Source organism: Leptopilina boulardi, unplaced genomic scaffold (assembly GCF_019393585.1).
Source record: "Leptopilina boulardi isolate dan_hultmark-lab unplaced genomic scaffold, ZJU_Lbou_2.1 LbouV2_121, whole genome shotgun sequence".
Classification (NCBI taxonomy): domain Eukaryota; kingdom Metazoa; phylum Arthropoda; class Insecta; order Hymenoptera; family Figitidae; genus Leptopilina; species Leptopilina boulardi.
The window spans coordinates 1,421,481-1,445,063 of record NW_026137665.1 but is presented as its reverse complement, the minus strand read 5'-3'; the positions used below and the strand labels follow the sequence as shown (position 1 = coordinate 1,445,063).

The window sequence follows — 23,583 nt, the reverse complement described above, 5'->3', positions numbered from 1 at the left end:
CGCTAATTATCATCAATATTTCTATACTGTTAATAATATTATTAAGGGCATAAATCTAAGGCATAAAATCAAATCGACACAACACCTCGGTGTTCCCGTGGTAAAATATTGTCATAAATTCAAAATCGAAATATTTGATTTTCAAAAATTTCATCTCATCAACATTTATACATTGCGCGTAAATGAAATAATTATTTTTTATGTCATGTTTTGGCTCGCATTTGATTATACAAATACATACTTAAATCCTACAGAAAAAAAATACATTATTTTCAAAAACAGTCAAAGCAATTTAACGCTTAAAGTATAAAAGTAATAAATTGTCATGGATAATTTATTAAATGAAATTAAAAAAAAAATAATTCCTCTCGAAATATTGTTAATATTTCCAATAAACAAATTTAAAAAAAAAAGATAATGCAAAATTTTATTTTGCATTTGTAATGTAAAACGCAAAAATAAAAAAAAAATTGCACGATAATAGAATTTAAAGAACTATGAAATTAATATATATATATATATGTGAATATAATATTAGTTATTATTAATAATAATAAAATTAATATAAGATAACTAGTTTTAAAAAAACACTATCTTTGGAAAAACGGTTGTTATGGCGCAATTGGGAAGAACATGTTATAGAACACACAAATATGGCACACTTATTGTTAAACTTATTAACCATTTCAGACTTATAAAAAAAAAAACCTCAAAATGGTGTTTCTCAGTATTGCTCAATTTAAAATTAGTAAAAAAAAACATTTTAAACTTTATAAGAGCGTAAATAACGAATAATTTTAAATTTGTTCGAATATTTTTTTGGCACAATTTTTTTTTACCGCGATTAATCAGAAAATAATGCCGCAATTGGCAATGTTTTACTATACTTGTGATGAATAAGTAATCTATTGAATAGTATAATCTTTACCACAAGAGACTATGTCAATGACCGTTGCGAAACACAACTGCGCTTGCGCTATCGTAACTCTCTCATTGGTAGAAAAAGGCGCTTTTATTTAAAATGCTTTAAATACAAGAAAAAGTTTTTTAAAAAGAAAGTAAAAAAAAATTTTTAATAAGAAATTTATTGCCACAATTTTCAATTGCGGTATTTATTGCTGTTTTATGTTTAGTACTTAATTTTTTTTTATTGTTTTCTAAATATTTTCTTATATTAAAGTATTTTTAAATAAGAGCGCCTTTTTCTACCAATGAGAATTGTTGTAGCGCAAGCGCAGTTGCATTTAGCGACAGACGTTGACAATTTTTAAGGTTATGGTATACCCATTGCATGTATGATGTCCTTTCGGTTTGATGGCATTTTGAAAAGTCGTGACACTTCTATATAGTGTATTTCACATTAACTTACTTTTGCATTGCTTTGGTTTTGACTTGCTGAGTTATGTGAAAACGGTACGCGCGCAACTCCAAAAATTGTCCAAGAGACGCAATTTTACGTTCCGCTATTTTGGAGTTGCGCGCGCACCGTTTTTACATAAACTCAGGAAGTCAAAATCAAAGCAATTAAAAAGCAAGTTATTGTGGAATCACCTTAATAATTTTAATAGTTCGTGGCGTGTTTAATTTCCATTGTCCCCACTCGCCATTTGTCATAATTCTCATCAACTACCGCACCCTGCGCTAGTAAAATTTTAGTGACTTTCTTGTTAAAATTAAAAGTTACTAAATTTTTCACTAGAGCAGAGTGCGGTAGTTGACGAGAATTATGACAAATGGCGAGTGGGGACAATCGAAACCAAACCAGCGTATGGTGAGACAGAAAAGGATAAAAATTTATTTGTGTTCTTTTCTATTTCACCAAAGGACGCAAATATATATCTGTCCTTTTCTAAGTAATGCTTCACTTACGTGAATCTATTGTGCATTGGCCTTTACACTATACGCCACGAACTAACAAAATTATTATAGAATTGGTTGGTTTCTATATTGTCCCCACTTGACATTTGTCATAATTCTCATCAACTACCGCACCCTGCTCTAGTAAAAATTTAGTAACTTTTAATTTTAACAATAAAGTCACTAAATTTTTTACTAGAGCAGAGTGCGGTAGTTGACGAGAATTATGACTAATGGCGATTGAGAACAATGGAAACGAACCTTATTATATTTATGTCACAACGGTTGGTTTCCATTGTCTCTACTCACCATTTGTCAATTCATAATTCTCGTCAACTACCGCACCCTGCTCTAGTAAAAATTTAGTAACTTTTAATTTTAACAATAAAGTCACTAAATTTTTTACTAGAGCAGAGTGCGGTAGTTGACGAGAATTATGACTAATGGCGATTGAGAACAATGGAAACGAACCTTATTATATTTATGTCACAACGGTTGGTTTCCATTGTCTCTACTCACCATTTGTCAATTCATAATTCTCGTCAACTACCGCACCCTGCTCTAGTAAAAATTTAGTAACTTTTAATTTTAACAATAAAGTCACTAAATTTTTTACTAGAGCAGAGTGCGGTAGTTGACGAGAATTATGACTAATGGCGATTGAAAACAATGGAAACGAACCTTATTATATTTATGTCACAACGGTTGGTTTCCATTGTCTCTACTCACCATTTGTCAATTCATAATTCTCGTCAACTACCGCACCCTGCTCTAGTAAAAATTTAGTAACTTTTAATTTTAACAATAAAGTCACTAAATTTTTTACTAGAGCAGAGTGCGGTAGTTGACGAGAATTATGACTAATGGCGATTGAGAACAATGGAAACGAACCTTATTATATTTATGTCACAACGGTTGGTTTCCATTGTCTCTACTCACCATTTGTCAATTCATAATTCTCGTCAACTACCGCACCCTGCTCTAGTAAAAATTTAGTAACTTTTAATTTTAACAATAAAGTCACTAAATTTTCATTAGAATAGAGTGCGGCAGTTGATGAGAATTATGACAAGTGGCGAGTGGGGACAATGGAAACCACCCAATTGTCACGACTTTTCAAAATGCCGTCAAACCGGAAGGAACACTCGTGATCAGATATACCTACACTTTTTTTTCCTTTTCTAAAGCACGTGTTGTCATGGCAACATTTTTTTATCCTTTTCTAACGCACGTGTTACCATGACAACGCGTGCGTTAGAAAAGGACAAAAAAAGTGTAATTATACAGTTGGGTGTACATTAAAAGCATAAAAACCTTCATAAACACAGATTTTTCAAATAAATTTTTTTTCTTTTGTCACCTTTTTTTTCAAAATTTGAAAAAAAAAATTAATTTTAAGCTCGTTGATTAATTGTGGCACTGGATTGTGATTGAACATCCATATGACGATGATTAATGTGAGCTTTCAAATTTCTCTCATATTTGGAACTAAAAGCACAATGTGGACATGAAAATGATGGCGCTTTTCCACATTCATAGAGTGTATGACGTTTCAATATATAGGCATTCTTGTAACTTTTACCACAACGTGCACAATTGTGACGTCGATCGAGAGCTGAAATATTAATTGGTCGATTATTGTTACGGCTCACGTGATGCGATGGACAATGAAGTCGTGCACGTCTTTGCGGTGCCAATGGCGCTGGTACATCATTTGAATTTCTTGATATTCTTCTTGTACCATCAGCATTCCATCCAAGACTGGCAAAAAATCCTAATAGACAAAAAAATCCCAAAAATCGTCCTTCATTAATAAACATCAATTTGTTTGTTTTCTTTTTTTTCATAATAGAGTCAAGCAAAAAAATTTTTTGCAGCGAGCTTTTTTTTTCTCTCTTATTGCGAGTTTTGAGCAAAAAAAAAATTTGCTTCGCATTTATACGGCGCGGGCCATGCCAAAAAAAACATTCAAATTTTCAAAAGCTAGCAACAACGAGCAAAAAAAAAAAAAAGAAATGGATTTTTGGACTAGATTTTTGGTGAAAAAAAAAAAAATTTAATTTTTTTGTCAGTTTGAAAATTTATCGATTTGCAATGCTAAAAACGAATGTCTGAGAAACTTTTGACGATAGTATTCGATACATAACCTAAAAGGCAACTGCGCTTGCGTAATCGTATCACTTAAGAATGAGAGAGAAAAGGACATACATATTCTATCCTTTTCTATCTCATGTTAAAGTTTACGTTTTACGATTTCAATGTAACCTTATATTTGTATTACTAGGTTAGGTTAAATAAAAATAGGATTGCCAAATTAAAACAAATTATACTCGAAGTGTCGTTTTATTTTTGCAAAAAATAAAATGTTTAAAAAGACTTTTGTTTTTTGCTTGTTCAATCGAATTATCATTTTCTAACTGACAAGAAAATCAATTGCAAATATTTTCCTTCGGATGTTGATTTATGAGGAATATGAAAGTGGTCTTGTGTGGTGTTTATGGTTGTTTTTAGTTATTTCATTCTGATTATATAATTAAAGGATTCAAGAGAAAACCATTCAAGGATAATGGGGGAAAAATAGGATATTTTCAATGTTGATTTTCCTATCTCTTCTTTCGTGTGTGAAAACTAAAAAAAAAAAAAATTTTCTAGTCCTGAAAAAAAGAAAAAAAATTTTTTGATTAATGTACATTTAAAAAAAAAATGTTGAAAAATCATATAATATTCTGAAATAAAAAATTAATACACAAAAAAATCGAAAAAAAAACGTTTTTCAATTGAAAATACTACAGAGTTTTTTTATTTTATTATCTAATAATTTATATAGTGTTAATTAAAAAGAATGGGGAAAGATAATTTTTTTTTTTTTTTTTTTTTAATAACTAATATACATTTTTATTTTTTCTTCTACCTTTGCTTCCTTCTTGAATTTCTCTTCCTTTGCTCTTGTGATTTGTATGATCCGGAACACCTGAAAATACAAGTTACTAGTCAGTATAGGAAAAAAGCGAATTTTTTTTTTAATTTTCAAAACAAATCAGTATTTTTTTATATGAAATAAATAATAAAAAATGATAAAAAAAAATAAATAAAATATAAAAACTAAAAATAATAAATAAAATAGTAAAAAAAATAAATAAAAAAACTAGTATACAATAATTAAAAATTATTTTTGCAAATCGATTTAAAAAAAAAATCTTACCAAATAAATAAATAAAATAATATAAAAAACTAAAAATAATAAATAAAATAGTATAAAAAAATAAAAATAAATAAAAATACATTACCTTTGAAATAAAATATTTTTAATAATAGGGAAATTTAAATCATTGGGCAAGGAAATTTTGTCTTTCTAGACTTTATTTTGCTCGAAAATATTGAATACAAAGTTTCTATACAAATCGAAAAACGAAAGACAACGAATTTGTGGAATGTTTTTTTCTTTTAAAATCGAAAAAAAGACGTATTACAAAATAATATATATAAAAATATGGACACGCTTTGTTTAAAAAAAATATATATATGGAATGATGATAATAATTTGTACAATAAAAAAAGAAGACAATTGTAAATAAAAAACCAAAAAAAATCAGTAATTTTTCTATAAAAATGTCGAAGATGTAAAATATTTAATCCCATTTTTAATGAGTATAATAATCTTCATATATCAAAAGAAGCAAAATAATCTAGAAAGATTTATATATCAATTATTTGTATAGAGTATAATTGTTTTTTTTTTTCTATATACTATTATAATAATTAAAAATGAAGACAAAAAAAAAAATAATCGTTCGTTGGCAAATACATGGCGAAAAGAATTATTACGATTACAAATATTTTTTTTTTCTATACTTGAGGCGCTGAGCGTAATTATTGAATATAATGTTCTATTACAATCGAATGATTTATATAAGAGTATCGTGCTTTTCTTTTTAAACTAAAAAAAAAAAAAAAAAAAAAAACTTGATTCAAATCAAGTTTATGACTTAAATATTCAGTGAGGTAAAATTGAAATAAAAACTTATAATAAAAAACTTAAATAAAAAAAAAAAAGAAGTAAAATTGACATTGTTCTAAAAAAAAAAACACAGTGACAAGTTTACTAAAAACAGGAACATAAAAAAATAGGCTCACTTAGAGTGAGCTTACACAGTAGATCTATGAAGTCTTATATTTAATTATTGTATAATTATTTAAAATATAAAAATTGGCAGTTTAGTAGAGATTTTTTGATTTCATTACAAAAAAAAAAGATTCTATTTCAAAAGTACAGAGTACAAAAAAATTAACTTTTTTTTTAAATACAAATTTTTTTTAAACTCCTCATTTTAACGAACGTGAAATAGAGAAAATATATAAATTTCGACCTTCTCTTTTTTTTGGACAATACAACTTTCGACGAAACAAAAGAAAAAATAACAAGCGTTTAAAAATTTTCGACAAATAAAACAAAAATTGCACATTTTTTTTTTTTTTTTTTGTTCTTGGTACTCGTTAGAAGAGAGGAGTTTCACTTTTTTTTCTGAATTTATCCCGTACTTTTGAAAATTGACGTAGATTTTAATACCAGTTAAAAAAAAAATTTATTCACAGCTGGGAACCCAGCGCCTCTTTTTCTAAATCTAAAATCTAAGTCGTATTTGAAGGCACTTAATACAAGGCTCTCACGTTTCGAATAATCTAACTCGCTGGAATAACAATTTTTTTTTTTTTTTTTCATTACAAAAAACCTTTTTTTTGTATTCAGGAAATATTTTCCTGAATTTTTTTTCTTTCTTTTTTTTTTTATATGGATCGGTGGGACGAAATCCAAAAATTTAGAAAACGCACTACCCCCCATACAGAAAAATTTTTGTTTTTGAAAAAAAAAATTACTAAATACACTCGACGTAAATTTGCGGCATATTAGAAAATTTTCTTATACCATTTTTTTTTTTTTTTTTTTTTTTCAATTTCGAAATTTTCGTATAGAATCACTTTCAATTCGATATATTTTTTTCCTTCTCAATTCAACTTAAATAATTGAAACGAACAAAATTTTTCAATTTTGATAAAAAGCTAATTTATAAAATTAAATATTAAAAATACAGTTTGGCAGTGATGAAAACCATTCTTTTTTTTTTTAACGTTTTCTTATATAGAAAATTTTTTTATAAGCTAAAACTTAATTTTAAGGCCTGATTAAAAAAAAAATCCGAAATTTTTACGTTTTCTAATGAAGACAAAATTTTTATAAGCTAAAACTTAATTAATTTTAAAATTTTTTAAAAATTTCCGAAATTTAATTTACAGAAATCCTTTTTTTCTCATTCAATTCCTAAATATATATAGAAAATAATATCTTTTAGGCAGAAATTTTGCTATCTTATTTTCTATTCACTTACTAATTAATGCCAAAAAATAGTAAGTAAATCTAACAAAAAAAAAAATTGTCAAATACTTTAAAAAAAAAAAAAAAAAAATACCTTTCGCTCGTTTCTTATTAGTCGTCAATATTCTATTTTATAGAATAAAGACCTTTTCTCACAATCCTCGTACAAATCTCACTATTTAATTAACTTTTTTTCTTCTACAATATATAATAATAATTTTTTTTTTTTATTATATATCACAGAATAAATAAAGCACTGTATCTTTTTTAAATCCATAGATGGCATTCACTTTTTCTCACTCGAAATGTCTCTCTTTTCCTTTATATATATCACTTTTAAAAAAAACAAATTTCGATTTCCTAAATAAATTTGAAATTTAAAAAAAAATAAATTTCGATTTCCTAAATTTGAAATTCTTTTTTTTTTTATAAAAAAATAATTTTAACGCCTAAATATCACGGTGCATTTTTTGTTTATAAAAAAAGGCACACAAAAAATAAGATTCTACACGTTTATAATAAACATTACGTCGAGTATATAATATAATTATAAAGATTTTAATTCACATTAGTGAAAAATACCTAGTAATATAAAAATTGTATAAGCCTAATTCAATAAAAAGCATTATATAATAATAATAATAATAATTATAATAATATAAATCCATAAAGTATAACCAAACCGATTTTTTTTAAATTTTTAAGCGAAATTTTCATTTAATTTTGAAAAAATTTCGCTTTTTAATTAATATGTATATAATTAACGTAACACGTTACTGAAATCACGTTTATAATTTTTTTTTTGAAATTTTTTCTTTTCATATTTTTTTTTTTTTTATTCAATTTAGTTTAAAATTTTTTTTTTATAGTTCTGTTAGAGTCTTCCCATTCCACCAATCCGACACCTAAATAAAAAATCTTTTTTTGTTATTGATTAAACAAAAAAAAAAAAAAAATCATTTGTAATTACAAATTGTGTAAAAACAAAAATCGTAATTATTGTAATTATAATAAGCCAAATTATGTGCGCAATAAGACTCACTTATTTTCAAATAATTAAAAAAATGAGAACTAATTTTTTTTTCAATGACGAATATTTGTAAAGATTAAAATCGAGAAAATAATATTATTTTCGGATAATTTTTTTTTCCCTATATATATATGATTTATATTATATATATATTTGAATATTATAATGGCAGAGATACATAATTTTTGCAATTCCTCAACATTATTATTTTTTTTTTTTTTGAAAAAATTTTTTTAACTTTTTTTTTGTTTGGAATCGCGATATTTAATTGTCAAAAATTATATACGCTTTCTTTTCTTTTTTTGTATATATAATTAGCACTGGAATCACTTATCGATTAGATATATAATATTAGACATTAGTATCTCGTAACAAGTTTCGAAGGCACCGATTTTTCTTTTATCGCAAAAAAGTAAATTTCATTCTTCTAACATGGTCCTCGATATTATTTTCTTTTCTCTTTGTTTATATTTTTTTTTTTCACACAATTTATTGTGTTTCATTTCCTTTTTTTTCGTTGAGTCTAACGCGCTCGAAAATTTTCAATATTCATAAAAAAAAAAAAATTTTTTTTCAAGAGAATATATCACATCTCTTTTTATACGAAACTTTAGTTGTTTTTTTTTAATTGTAGCCAAATTCGACAAAAAAAAATTATTTTTTTCCAAACTAATTACGAATTTAGTAACAAATATTATATTTTAGTAATTTTTAATGGAAAAAAAATTTTTTATTATTTTTTTTTTAAATTTGGCAACAATGTAAAAAAAAAAAACTATCCCAACAAAGTCGACGTTTTGCCTTTTTTTTCTTTCACATTTCAAATATAGTTTATAAGACTAATCTTTCTAATTATGTAATTAATTAAAATCTAATAATCTCCGTTCACATATGATGGCGATCGTTGGCGAGTAACGAAGTATGTATTTATAATTAAATTCCCCGTTAATTTTCTTTAAAAAGCTTTTCAAAATACCTCTAAAATTCGATCACCATCAATGTATTTAAGGCCTCGCGAGGCACTATAGTAATATATATCATATTTATGTATAGTAATTATTTCTATATGTATATCGAGTCTCGATGCATTATCGATTAATAATAATAATATTAATAATAATAATAATAATAATATATAATTAATATCATCGCTACCGAAGTTTGTCATCATTACTAATTTTTTTTTATGCTATTTGATTCATTTCTTTGTTATTACTATTTTATAAACTACGGAGGACTTCGGACATTTTTGAGCGTCCAAATTTGTTGAGTTACCCTTTTTTTTTTTTGCAGAAAATAAAATATAGACCTTACATCACATTATTTATTCAAATTTAATTTAAATTTAAAAATGAATTAAAAAGAAATATTTTTTTATTTAATTTCAATCAAAAGCCATTTAGATATTGTTTTCAATTTTTGTTGTTGTAATTTTCCTAGTACTCTACGAATAAAAATTGCCCGTATAATTAAAAAAATTAATTTTGAAAAAATTTAGTCTGAATTTTTAATAATAGATTATTTTGTTAAAATTGAAATTAATTTTTTTTCCAGTGAACAAATTGTTCTTGATATGTTATTAGATTTATCTAAAAAGTATTTAAACTGATTAACATTTTTTTGGTAAATTTTTTTTTTTTTTGAAAATATCAAATTTATAAATTTTTGAAATCCATAAAAAAAGAAATTATAATAAAACTCCTAAGTATTATAAAATAAATAAAAAAATAAAAAAAAATAAAATAAAAAAAATAAAAGTAAAAAATAAAATAAAAAAAATATTATTGTAAAATAATATAAAATAAAAATGTGATTAAAATTCTTTACAATTTTCTGCAATTTCTGCACTTTGTAAGAAACTGAGTTGCCTTCATTTTAATAATAGAGAAAATTATTATTTTTTTTTTTAAATTCCATGATCTTTAGAAACCAATTTCTTAATTCGTTACCTATTTAAATTTTTTTTTCGATATTTGTAAAAAAAAATATATTTTCAAAAATATTCATTAACTTGCTTATTTTTGTAATAATTAAAAAAAAGATCATTTTATTTAAAAAAAAAGAATAAAATCTCAAGAATTAGATAACACATGACAAAAATCATCGATTCACAATATATATTGACCCGATCAATAAAAGAAATTTACAACCTAAAAACATTAAAACAAAAAACTAATTAGAAAAAAATCTATTAATTTCAACACTAATTTGATATAATAATAATATAAATTTTAAGAAAAACCTGGTCTGACCAGAAAAATAGTTTTTCATTAAAATTCCCAATTTGTTTGCGAATAAAAAAAAATATTTTTAAAATAAAAATTATAAGATTTTTTAAACCTTAATTTTATAACATTTTGATCTCATCAAAAAATAATAATAATAATATTGTGAAAAGACGAATTATAAATTCGTTTCCTAAAAAAAACCTGTCGCATCGCTCTTTTGTTTTCTATTGTAATTGTAATTGTAACATAAGTAGATTATGAATATTATATAGTTTGTATTTTTTTTTGTTTATAAATATTGTCTATAATATGGAAAATTTGAACGGCCGTGTCACGCGATTTATGTGGCATAGGAATATGGGACAAAAATGCCAGAGAGCCAATGAGTATCAGTATATATATATTATGTACTCTCTCGGTTTTAATTAATTATTATTAAATATTTATTATTAACGGTATTTGTATTATTTTTTTAGCAAAATATATAATATTTATATTCACGCTCTATGATTTATTTGATTCTCTGTCTCTATATATTTAAATATATTATGTAAAAAAAAAGGAATATAAAAATAGCAATATATAGGAACAAAAAAATTAATACTGCACTCGGCTCTTGGCACTTTTTAACGAGTTACTCAATCCAACTATATGCAATTTTTTTTTTTTTTTTTTTTTTTCTATACTTGAAAACATACGCACAAGATTCATACGCACTATCTATTTAAAATTTAATTCAAAAAGCTGCTATTATATTGTAAATAAATTGTATAATACTATAAAAAAAATTGTACAATTATTATAAGTTAAAAAAAAGTCTTTTTTTCAATATATAATATATATATATATTTATAAATATAAATGCATTATAATCAACTATGTTGACAGTCTGAGAATCACAAAAAGTTACTTTAGCGGCTGAATTGAGATTTTGCGACAAGGCTTTTTTTCAAAAAAAAAAAGCTGCATTTTAAATCAGTTCATTCAATCATTGAAGGAAAATTATTATACTCAATAGCAGTTATTTGGGAAAAAAATTAATTACGGAAAAAATGACTAAAGGGTCAATCCATTATATTTCGACTGAAGTGGTCGCTGACTAATTTTTAAAAATTATAATACTTTGCAGGAATGATTTTGAAGTTATCAAGATCACGAAATGAAAAGAATTTTATTAAAATTTTAATTATTTATTGCAAAATATGACTTTAAAGTATATGAGGTGCTGAAAACTGTCAATTTTTTAGCCATTAGAAAATATGCAAAAATACGTAGGATTTACCATAAAAATAAAAAAATTTTTTTGTAATTTACTAAGAATGAATAAATTTATCATTATCAATTGATGTAATTATTTAAATATGTGAAATAATATATAAAATATGATTTTCAAGTTCGCCTGTCAAATAACCTAAATTTGCAAATTTCATCTATTAAATGTGAGAAAGAGAAGTCATTTAATGGAAAAAAACCTTACTAAATATAAAGTACCTGTGACTAACTTTTAGTTTTTCTTAGCACTTTTTTCCTTTTTTCTTCATAAATGTGAAATAAAAAGCAATAAAAATTGGCACTTTGCTTATTTTCACTATTTTCAAATGTAAATAACTTTCTTGGAGAAAACTGAAAAATTACAAAACTTGGGCAATATCTAATTGATCACTAAATACACACACTGGAAAAAAATTCGCTTTGGTCCCGAAGATACTTTTTGAGATAATTAAGTTTAAACTTTTCACAATTTTTATCAGGTTAATACATGTAGTTTTTTAAGGACGAAGTTAGGTTTTATTGGTTAAATATTTTGAACTAACTTCAATTTTATAAAAATCACATGCATTAACCTCATAAAAGTTGTGAAAAGTTTAAACTTAATTATCTCAAAAAGTATCTTCGGGACCAAAGCGAATTTTTTTCCAGTGTGTGTATTGAGTGATCAATTAGATATTGCCCAAGTTTTGTAATTTTTCAGTTTTCTCCAAGAAAGTTATTTACATTTGAAAATAGTGAAAATAAGCAAAGTGCCAATTTTTATTGCTTTTTATTTCACATTTATGAAGAAAAAAGGAAAAAAGTGCTAAGAAAAACTAAAAGTTAGTCACAGGTACTTTATATTTGGTAAGGTTTTTTTCAATTTAATGACTTCTCTTTCTCACATTTAATAGATGAAATTTGCAAATTTAGGTTATTTGACAGGCGAACTTGAAAATCATATTTTATATATTATTTCACATATTTAAATAATTACATCAATTGATAATGATAAATTTATTCATTCTTAGTAAATTACAAAAAAATTTTTTTATTTTTATGGTAAATTCTACGTATTTTTGCATATTTTCTAATGGCTAAAAAATTGACAGTTTTCAGCACCTCATATACTTTAAAGTCATATTTTGCAATAAATAATTAAAATTTTAATAAAATTCTTTTCATTTCGTGATCTTGATAACTTCAAAATCATTCCTGCAAAGTATTATAATTTTTAAAAATTAGTCAGCGACCACTTCAGTCGAAATATAATGGATTGACCCTAAAAAAAAAAATTATTATTGAAAAAAATATTACAATATAGAGAAAATTGTGTTGATCACTTTCAAATATACTGGGACGCATGATTATGTTCTAAAAATCATTAGTTGGAATTTTCATTTTATGGAATTTCATTTTTCATAATTATTATTGAGCCGAATTTTTATTTGCTCGAATTAATATATTTTGCATAATTTTCATCAAAATGATTTTCTATATTACTGAATTTTTATATAACTGAAAATTCACTTCACAGAATTTTTATTTATTGGAATTTTTATTTGCTTAAATTTTTATTTAACATAATTAGGTATTTTAAAGAATTTTTATTGGGTAGAATTTCATTGCATAGAATTTTCATTTTATTCTTTCAGATGAATTTTCATTTGTTCGAATTATTATTTGATATAATTTCCATATAACCGATTTTTCATATTACAGAATTTTTACTTAACCGAAAAATCATTTAATAGAATTTCTAATTGATAAAATTTTCAATTGTCCGAATTTGCAAATGGCCGAAAAAACAATTGATTTTTGCGCGATTTTTAAAATCAACCAATAAAAAATTATCCATAAAATTGTGATTGGTTGATTTTAAAAATCACGCCAAAATCAATTGTTTTTTCGGCCATTTGCAAATTCGGACAAATGAAAATTCTATCAATTAGAAATTCTGTTAAATGATTTTTTGGTTAAGTAAAAATTCTGAAATATGAAAAATCGTTTATATGGAAATTATATCAAATAATAATTCGAACAAATGAAAATTCATGTGAAAGAATAAAATGAAAATTCTATGCAATGAAATTCTACCGAATAAAAATTCTTTAAAATGCCTATTATGTTAAGGAGGGTGACGGGTCAACATAACCTCAAAAAACTATCAAAACTAAAAAATTGTTTTTAACGCAAACAAAAATATAATAAATATATTAATTTGAAACAATTTAAGAAGATCTAGATTTACTCCATTCGAAAAAAATTATTTTTTTCCAAAATATTTTGTCAATAATTATTTTTTTAAGAAAGAAAAAAAACTAAACGTTAAAAAAATAATTATTGACAAAATATTTTGAAAAAAAATAATTTTTTTTTAAAAGGAGTAAATCTAGATCTTCTAAATTTGTTTGAAATTAATATTTATTATATTTTTGTTTGCGTTAAAAACAATTTTTTTAATTTTGACAGGTTTTTGAGGTTATGTTGACCCGCCAACCTCCTTAAATAAAAATTCGAACAAATAAAACTTTTGACAAATAAAAATTTTGTGAAATGAATTTTCGAAGCTATTTTCGGAAAGATTATTGTAAATAATAAAATAATTTTTTTCCCCGTCATTATTCACTAATAAGTATAATAATTTCACATTCGGATTGTAAAAAAAAAAAAAATAATAATAATCGCAAAATTTGCTCAGCCACGCATATGTGTAAAAAAAATATTTATAGTACTCTATATGAGAATATTGTGTGAATTGTAAGCTTTGTAATTAAAATATATATAATTGTTATATCAAAAAAATATGTTTAGTGGCAAAGAACCACATTCTATTATTATTATTATTATAAATATATATGACTACATTAAACTATAGTGGCATTTAAAAAAAAATCCTATTAAGAAAATATGTCTACTCTCACGCTTGGAATAAAAGTTTAGTATTGAATATAATTAACGACTGTTTTGCAATATAGTTGGATCGAAATTAGAAAATGTAAGCTATTTTTAATTCTCATAATTATGGAAAAAAATTTGTCTTAAAAAAAAAAAAAAAATCCATAAAAATGTCCCCGGTGTGAACCACACGTGCACGGCAAACGTCCATTTAAAAAAATATATGGAACCAGTGTGACCAGAATGGTTGCTATGGAAGAGCTCCGATTTACAGGTGGTCACAAATCTTGCTCGGGGCTATCCTGCTTATATTCCACTTTTCTTCACATTATTTTTTTCCAATTTCAAAATACGCAAAACAAAAAAAAATGCATATATTTTTTAAATATATACATTTTTAATAATAATAGCTAAATTAAAAATAAAAAATCAGTTCAAAACTGATTTTTTAAAAAAAAAAAATTATAATCATTAAGGCACAATGACTTTTAATACCATTGACGAAAAAAAAAAGAAAAATGAGATTCTAAAACGGTTTTGATAATAGCGCTTGTATCACATAGCGTAGTATTTTTTTTCTATTTAATTCAATATATATATATATTCTAAATCAATTTTTTCGAATAAAAAAATCAGAAATTTTTTTTTTACAACTAGATTATCACTGGTATAGTTACACTCTAAAGCCAAAAAAAAATAATAAATTACAAAAAAAAAAAAACACGCCATTCATCCCTCGTAAAAAAAACCACGACAATCGTATGACTCACAAATTCTCTGTTACGTTTATCACAGACTTTCCGTAATCACCAATCCAAAATCACTTTCTATTCTCCAATTTGGAAAATTCCTTCTCCTCTCAAAATAATAAAATAAAAATAGTCATCGTGCCATTCTATGAGAAATTCTCATTTTTTTTTTTAGTCTAAAAAAAAGGGAAAAAAATAAAAAAAGTTAATAGTGGAGTGCCCCGAGCGAGAAATCGACACTGTCTCTCGTAACATCGGTATCTCGATGCGTAAAACGTACATTAATTAAAAATTAAAAAAATATTATTTAATAATAATAATAATAAGGGCATTTAAAAAATACTTCATTCAAAAACTCAAGCAAAACATTATGTAACATTTTTTTTTCGCTTTTGTGTCAACTATTGTTTTTGAAAAATTCGATTTTTAAAAAAATTTTTTTTTTTTAATTTTGAAAGAAATTTGTATTTTAGGGGTGAAAATTCAAGAAGTTTTATGCTTAAAAAAAAAGATAAATTTTTACGAAAGAACAAATTGGACAGACAATATAAAAAGTAACTCTAACCTCACAGTTTTGTATTTTTAATTATAAAAAACTAGTAATTTTTTTCTAATTTACGAGCAATAAACAATTTTTTTAGTTTCTATTAAAAATACAATTTTTAAATGATTCAAAATGTTAAAATACTTTCAGTATTTTTTGGAATTTAAAAATTCGAAAAAATTAAATCAGAACAATTTTTTACAATTTTAATAAAAAACGGAGCATTTTTTCAAAAATTACCAAAAAAAACATTTTTTCAATAAAAATCGATTTTTTTAAACAATATTCAAAAAAATTGTTCTTTTAAAAAATTCTCGACATAAAAAAGCGAAAAAGAAAATTTGTATGAGAAATGAAAAAAAATTCAAACAGTTCATATATATAAAAAAAAAACAAATTTTTGAAATTTTTTTTCTTCCTCATTCTACACATTTATATCAAATCAGCCACATCCATTCATAAAAATTTGCAAAAAAAAACCTGAGATTATAATATTTATATATATATAAAAAAAAAGTTTGACTTCTTTTTTTCGAGAAAAAAAAATCCTCTCGCGGTTTTGAACATTTTTCAGCTTTCTTGTATATATATAAATTGGGGGGGGGGGCAAAAAAAACTATTTTACAAATGTTTACACTATACCACTATTTCGTTAAGATTCCTATTTTTTTTTGTTTTGTTTTGTTGCGAAAAAAAATTGGATTTGGCTGTTTTTTCTTTTTTTTTTCTTTTCTAAACAAGCTCCTGCTTGTAAATTTTTTCTTTGTGCATTCGCTCCATATGACGAGCAATGTGCATTTTTTGTTTCGCCCGATAAACACAATGGGGACATTGAAATTGTGGATCTTTACCGCATTCCCATTTTTGGTGATTACGAAGACTGCTTTTTAATTTGTAAACACGACCACAAGCTGGACAATTGAAACCCTCAGGTGTTGATGATCCTGAACTTAGACCTTTACCTAATGCAGCACCAGAACGCCACATTATTGATGGCACTGCACTCCATCTTTGCCAAGCAGCTGCCCATTTTAATCCTGTGATGCTCAGGTCCTCGGCTGGAACACATTTTCCAGCTTTTTTATTGATACACAAAAAAAAGAACAATTCAACATCCTTGACATTGTTAAATAATAATAATAATAATAATAATAATAATAATAATAATAAATTAAATTAAATTTAAAAAAGTGTTCTAAAAATAAATATTCTTTGTTTAGAAGAAAAATTAGACTTAATGCTATACTAAATTTTTGGGCATTTGTTTAATTTAAACATACACGAAGTTTGAAATAAAAAAAAAAACGTCGAATAGATCAATTTTTTATCGTGTGAATAATAGAGCCCTTTAAAATTGAGAAAATATTTTTTAGACGAAAATTCAGAATCTTGTTTTTTTTTTTATTCGCAATTTGAAAAATTTTTTAAATATTGGATTTCAAGATTATGAATTTTCGAAAAAAAAAAAATTTCTATTCTAGTGTAAACGTTGATTGATGAAAGAAAATTAAATATTGAAATAATAAGTAAAAAAAAATGTTTTTTATTTTCGAAATTAAAATTATTATCCTCCATAAAGTTGGCGTCAAAAGCTCAGCGCCGAAAATTGTAAAAATTAATTTTCCATTCAAAAAATATAATTCTGATTTATAAAAATAAGAACAATAATAAATAGTAGTTATAATTAGAGAAATTATGAACATTATAATTATTGAATTTAATTTTATAAAATTAAAATAATTATTTAAAAGTTATAAAAATTTTGATAATAATTTAACATATTGTTTAAGGTGGGCTTTATAGAAAGTCAAAAAATCTGTAAATTTCAGTAATTTTTTTTCCCCAAACACATTGAAATAAATTGATACGAGTTTTTGTGGATGTTTTCTTATATATATTTAAACCTTCGAAATATAATTTTTTTTTATTGGAAAAAATAAAATTTAATAATAAAATAAACGTTATATACTCGTTGCTAAAATTTTCCCATTTTGCGGCCAATCTGTGGTCCACAATTCTTATCAAAAACAAAATTTTTTCTTCATTCGTCCATTAGTGCCTTCTATACGACATTTTTTTTTTTTATTATTAAAGTCTAATTTAACATTTTAGTTTAAGAAAAAGTAAGTTATTTTTTTTTGCAAAAATTAATTTTTTTTTTTTTAAAGTCATGTAAAATTTTTAATTTTCACTTTCTATCGAAATCTTTTAATTCATATAGAAGGTGAAAAAGAAGAAAAAATTTTGTATTATTGTTTTTGATAAGAATTATGGATCCTAGATTGGGCGCAATGGGAATATTTCAGCATATATGACATTTATTTTATTATTAAATTTTTTTTTTTTTTTTTTTTTTTAATGAAAAAATTATATTTCAAAGGCTTAAATATGTAAGAAAACATCAACAAAATTTCGCATCAATTTATACGAAGCTTAAGTACGCAACGTTTATATAAACGATTTTTAAAGAAATAATTTTTTAAAATGAAAAATTCTATAATTTTTTGCCTAAAAAATATTTTTTGTATAATTTGTTGATTAATGAAAACTACAAGAAATATTTTTTTGGCAAAAAATTATAGAATTTTTCATTGTAAAAAATTATTTCTTTAAAAATCGTTTATATAAACGTTGCGTACTTCAGCTTCGTTAATTTATTTCAATGTGTTTGAGAAACAAAATTCCTAAAATTTACAAATTTTTGACCTTCTAAATTAGGCACCCCCTTAAAAGCTACAAAAATAAAAAAATTAAAAATAATTATATAACACTAAAAAAAAAAAATTAAAAAACTATTATTAAAAAAAAAAAAATTATTTGTTTCAAATAATCGATTACTTGACTATTGTCAAATATTTACTTGAACCAAATAATTTGTATTTGAATTTAAAAAAAAAAACTGTATTTAAAGTAATTTCTGTATTTAAAACAAATACGATTTAATTGACTCAATAATTAATTAATAGAAATAAATATTTATTTGATAATATAGTCAAGTAATCAATAAGAATCGAAGAAATTTTTTTTCAGTGTATTATTAAAATAAGAAATTAAAAAACTATTATTAAAAAAAATTATTACAAAATATTTAAAATAAAGTAAAAATTGAAAGTAAAATAAAGTTATTAAAAAAAACTATTATTAACAATTAAATTAATTTTTTTTTTACTAAATAGAATATTTTTCATCAATCAACGTTTGTGCGCTTAACTATGTAATAAGAAATTAAATTAAAATCTAATGCATGGAAAGGTGAAATTGTGTATGTTCTTACTTTGAAAAACCCCAAGCAGCTAGAATGAGCTTCAGATTTGGAAGAGCAATTTCCGCGTATTGTGAAAGGAACAGAGTGTGAGCGATTAATTTTTTTTTTTTATTTCCATAGAATATTCATTCAAAAGCCTCGTTTCATGATCAGTTTTATTGTCAAACATTTTTAATATTCCGTATTTTTTTTTTTCGTGGCTGTTCCTTTCGTATAGCGCAAGCAATGAAAATTTGTAGGCTCTCTATTTATATATATATATGTACAGAGCGTAGATATAAAAGTTAGTGCACATGCCTACTCCCCAATATCGAAGATAAATAAAAGTGACAAAAAAAAGAAGAAGAAGAAAAAGAAAAAATCAAAAAAAAGAAAGGAAAAAGAAAAAATAAAGAGGAAAAAAGAAAGAAGAGAAGAAAACAAAGACATAAAATAGTAAAAAAAAAATACAGACAATGAGAAAGAAGAAATAAAAAAGAAGAATCGAAGAAATAGAAAATAGAGAAAAAAGAAAATGAAGAAAAAATAAATTAACGAAGAAATAAAAAAAAGAAAAATGAGGGAAAAAGAATGAAATGAAAAAAAGAAGCAAAAGGGAAAAAAAGAAAAAGAGGGCAAAAGAAAATGAAGAAAAAAATGAAGAAGAAACGAAGAAATAAAAAAAAGAAAAATCAGGGAAAAAGAAAAAAATGAAAAAAAAGAAAAGAAGCAAAAGGAAAAAAAAGTGAAGAAACAAAAAAAGAGAAAAAAGGGACAAAGAAAGAAAAACGAAGAAAAAATGGGAAAAAGAGAGAAAATTAAAGAAAATAAAATAAAGAATAGAAAAGAAAAGAAATGCAATAGAAACAAATTTTTTTTTCTTCTTCAAATGAAATGAAAAAGCGAAATTTTTTAAAAAGCACAAATAGTTAGAAAAAATTCTTCGATACGGGGGACAGTATTTTTGCAAGTAATACTGCTGTGAAATAAGAAAATGCATAGAGAAAAAAAAGATATTATATAAGGCAGATATTGTAATGCAATTTTCGTTATCAAAAATACTCTCCTGAAAAACTTACATATATGTAAAATATAATCATAATTTATGAAAAATACAATATTTTACGCTAATACAATATATAATATACTTATCATTATTAAATAATACTAAAATTAATCATAAAATCAGATTACATAGATTTTTTATTTCTTAAATATTATAAAATATAAAATTATTCACTTATTTTAAATTTAGATATAAAAAAAAATAAACTAACTTTCAGAATCCTACAAAAATATACTAATCCTATAAATAATACATATTTCAATAATCAATAAATAATACTAGAATTCCTGTAAGAGACAATAATAATAATCTTTTAAAAATATTAAATATTTCATAAATCAGAGAAAAATATTTATCTTTGACAAAAAAAAAATCATTTCTTTGATATTTTTCTAACCAAAACATTTTTTACGGTAACAAAATTTTACCTTTAGGTTAAAAAAAAAATTGTTGCCGTCTCATTAAAAATGTAGGTTATAAAAAATTTTTATTTTTCCTGTAAAAAAAATTGCGGCGAAAACAATTTATTCTAAAATTCTTCAAAATTTATTTCATAGTTAAACGAACCAAAATTTTTATGAAGATAAGCAAAAATTTCATTGGACTAACTAAAAAAGTTTAGTTAGACAAATAACTGTAATCAATTTTTTTTTTGTTAAAACAATAATACATTGTTCTATAATACAAAAAAAAATGTATGCAGTTCGAAAACTTATAATTATTTTTCAACTCTTAGACATATATATATATAGTTTAGTTAGACTAAAATTTAGCTGCAATTTTCATAAATTTTCTTTTATCACTTTTTACAGGCACAAATTCTTATATTATAATAGAGTATTATTTAACAATATATGTTTTTAATAGAATACAAGCAACATTAAATACTGAAAATAAAAATTGTAAAAATACAAATTAAATACTATAAATTGATACCAGAAACAGGTACTTATAAATACGATTACGTAATTAAACATCAAAAATAATATTTGTACGAGTCCATGAGAAATTGACTATATTTTTCGACGTAATCACAACAAACAAATTCAAACGAATTCAAACAAATAAGTTAACTTACGTTTGTGGTGACGAAATTGAAAACGTTAAAGATGAAAATATTCCTTGCACTACACTGTTTTATAATCAAGAAGAATAAAATTGTTCAATTTTCGACTTTTTTTTAAATAAACTAAGAAATTCTAGACCGTTTTAACAACGCTATTGCGATCGGTTGATCAGCTGATAGAAACTGCGCGCGCGTCGTTTGCGATGTTAAGGTGATTCTCCAATAGAAAATTTAACGTCGCTCGACAGTGGCAAAGATGCCAATGGCAGTCACCAAACGCTAACTGCGCTTACGCAAATATAAAGGTGCTTTTATGCCTCCAGTATTTTGGTCAAGCAATCGGTTGGATTGGATTTTCACGGTTGTATCACTGAATTTGATTGGCTCTGACAAATAAATTAGATTTTCACCGTGAAAATTGAACTTTTTTGGAGCCAATCAAATTTAGTGATTCTCCGTGAAAATTCAATCCAAGCCGATTGCTTGACCAAAATACTAGAGGTATAAAAGTACCTTAAATCTTAAACTTTTACATGAGATAGAAAAGGACAAAAGATATTTCTATCCTTTTTTTCTCATGTAAAAATTTAAGATTTTTATAAGATATGTTTCTAAATGTTTGCGTTGCGTGACTTACGCGTTGGTTCGCAATCCCAGTGACGTCATCGAAGCATTGATACCAATCGCTAACAAAAAGTTTGGTTTATGATTTTAAGAGACTGAATTTTTTAATTATAAATATTAAATAATTAAAATTATTAAAAAAAAACCTTCGAGAAACATTTGCATTAAAAATTGTAAAGTTGGAAAACAGGGATAAGAGGAACGTAAACCAAACTTTTTGTTCGCGATTGGTATCAATGCTTTGATGACGTCACTGCGCTTGCGAACCAACGCGTCAGTCACGCAAAAGCAAATATTTAGGAACCTATTGGAGAAAGGCCTTAATGACACTAACCAAACGGAAATGGAATCTTCAGTACAGCCAATCAAATTAAGTGACACGACCGTGAAAATTCAACGTGTAGTAAAAATTTAAAAAAAAACATTTTACTTAGAAGAATATAAAATTTTTATTTTCTTTAACAAAACAAATTTTTTTTTTTATAATTTCAATAATATTTACTCGCGAAAAACATTTAGCTATTGTGGAATCGCCTAATCGACTTCTAGGCACGACGAAATTCCTCCTGTTTTTATTGAGTGCAGAATCACCTTAACATCAAAAACGACGCGCGCAGTTTCTGTCAGCTGATTAACCGGTTGTAAATTCGTTATATCAAAACGGTGTAGTTTCTTAAAAATAAAAAAAAAAATCGAAGATATAACCATTTTATTCTTCTTGATTATAAAACACTGTAACGTAAGGAACTCTGAAAAGTAATAAATTTATATGGTAAAGATAAAAAATTTGTTAGTGGTAAAAAAAATAGTACAAAAGTAAACTATGATAGTTTTCTCGTGGACTCGCGAACAAATATACAAAAATAAGTAACATTAATTAAGTAATACAAAAAAAGTAAAACGTATAATTAATAACTAAATTCACATATATAGATAAATGAAAATTTTCTAAATATTCCATTTTCTTGCATTAATCCTAATTTAAGACACAATTTTTCACTTTGATGTTTATAAATTCGAAATTTTAAATGTAAAAATCATTTTTTACCATATGCAAGGGAAAAAAAACTACCTATAATAAAAATGAGTATTTTTTTTCAATAGAATATTAAATAAATTTGAAAACAAAAAAATTCTCAAATGCAATCAATTCACTTAAACTTAATATTGGGAATATATTTTGACAATTTTTCAATATCATCAATTTTATTTTCATGCTGACGACGAATATGTCTTAGCCAATGTGCTTTACGTTTACATCGTTGTGGACAATATGGACATTGAAATTGTGGTTCTTTATTACATTCCCAATGAACATGCCTTTGTAATGAATCTTTTCTCATATACGACCTTCCACATTGAAGACAAGTGAATTTTCCATTTGTTTTTCTTCCCGTTAAAAGTTCTGCTTTTGGTATTTTTAATTGTGCATAATTTCTATTGTCCATCTTTAATACTTGCAATGGAAGATCAGCTGTTTCTTCAGTAATCGAATATTTATCATCATCATCATCATCTGAAAGAGAAATGCAGATTTAGTTATGCTCTATAATTATGGTGCAAATCACTTATTTTTCCCATCACCATTATTAAAAAAAAAAAAAAAAGAAAAAAAAAAATTCACAAAAAGAAATTCTAATAATGTCGTCATTCAT

General features: G+C 24.3%; 1 protein-coding gene across 1 annotated transcript; it reads right to left on the bottom strand.

The window, feature by feature from the left end:
- Positions 1-2,930: 2,930 nt before the first annotated feature.
- On the bottom strand, positions 2,931-22,982 carry LOC127286407 (longitudinals lacking protein, isoforms A/B/D/L-like). The gene is made up of 4 exons (XM_051312826.1): positions 21,317-22,982; positions 16,780-16,986; positions 4,769-4,828; positions 2,931-3,631 (listed from the first exon to the last, which is right to left on the bottom strand). The coding sequence occupies exons 2-4, from the start codon at positions 16,913-16,915 to the stop codon at positions 3,252-3,254; spliced, it is 576 nt and encodes a 191-aa protein (XP_051168783.1). The 5' UTR covers positions 16,916-16,986; positions 21,317-22,982; the 3' UTR covers positions 2,931-3,251.
- Between the last annotated feature and the right edge of the window lie 601 nt (positions 22,983-23,583).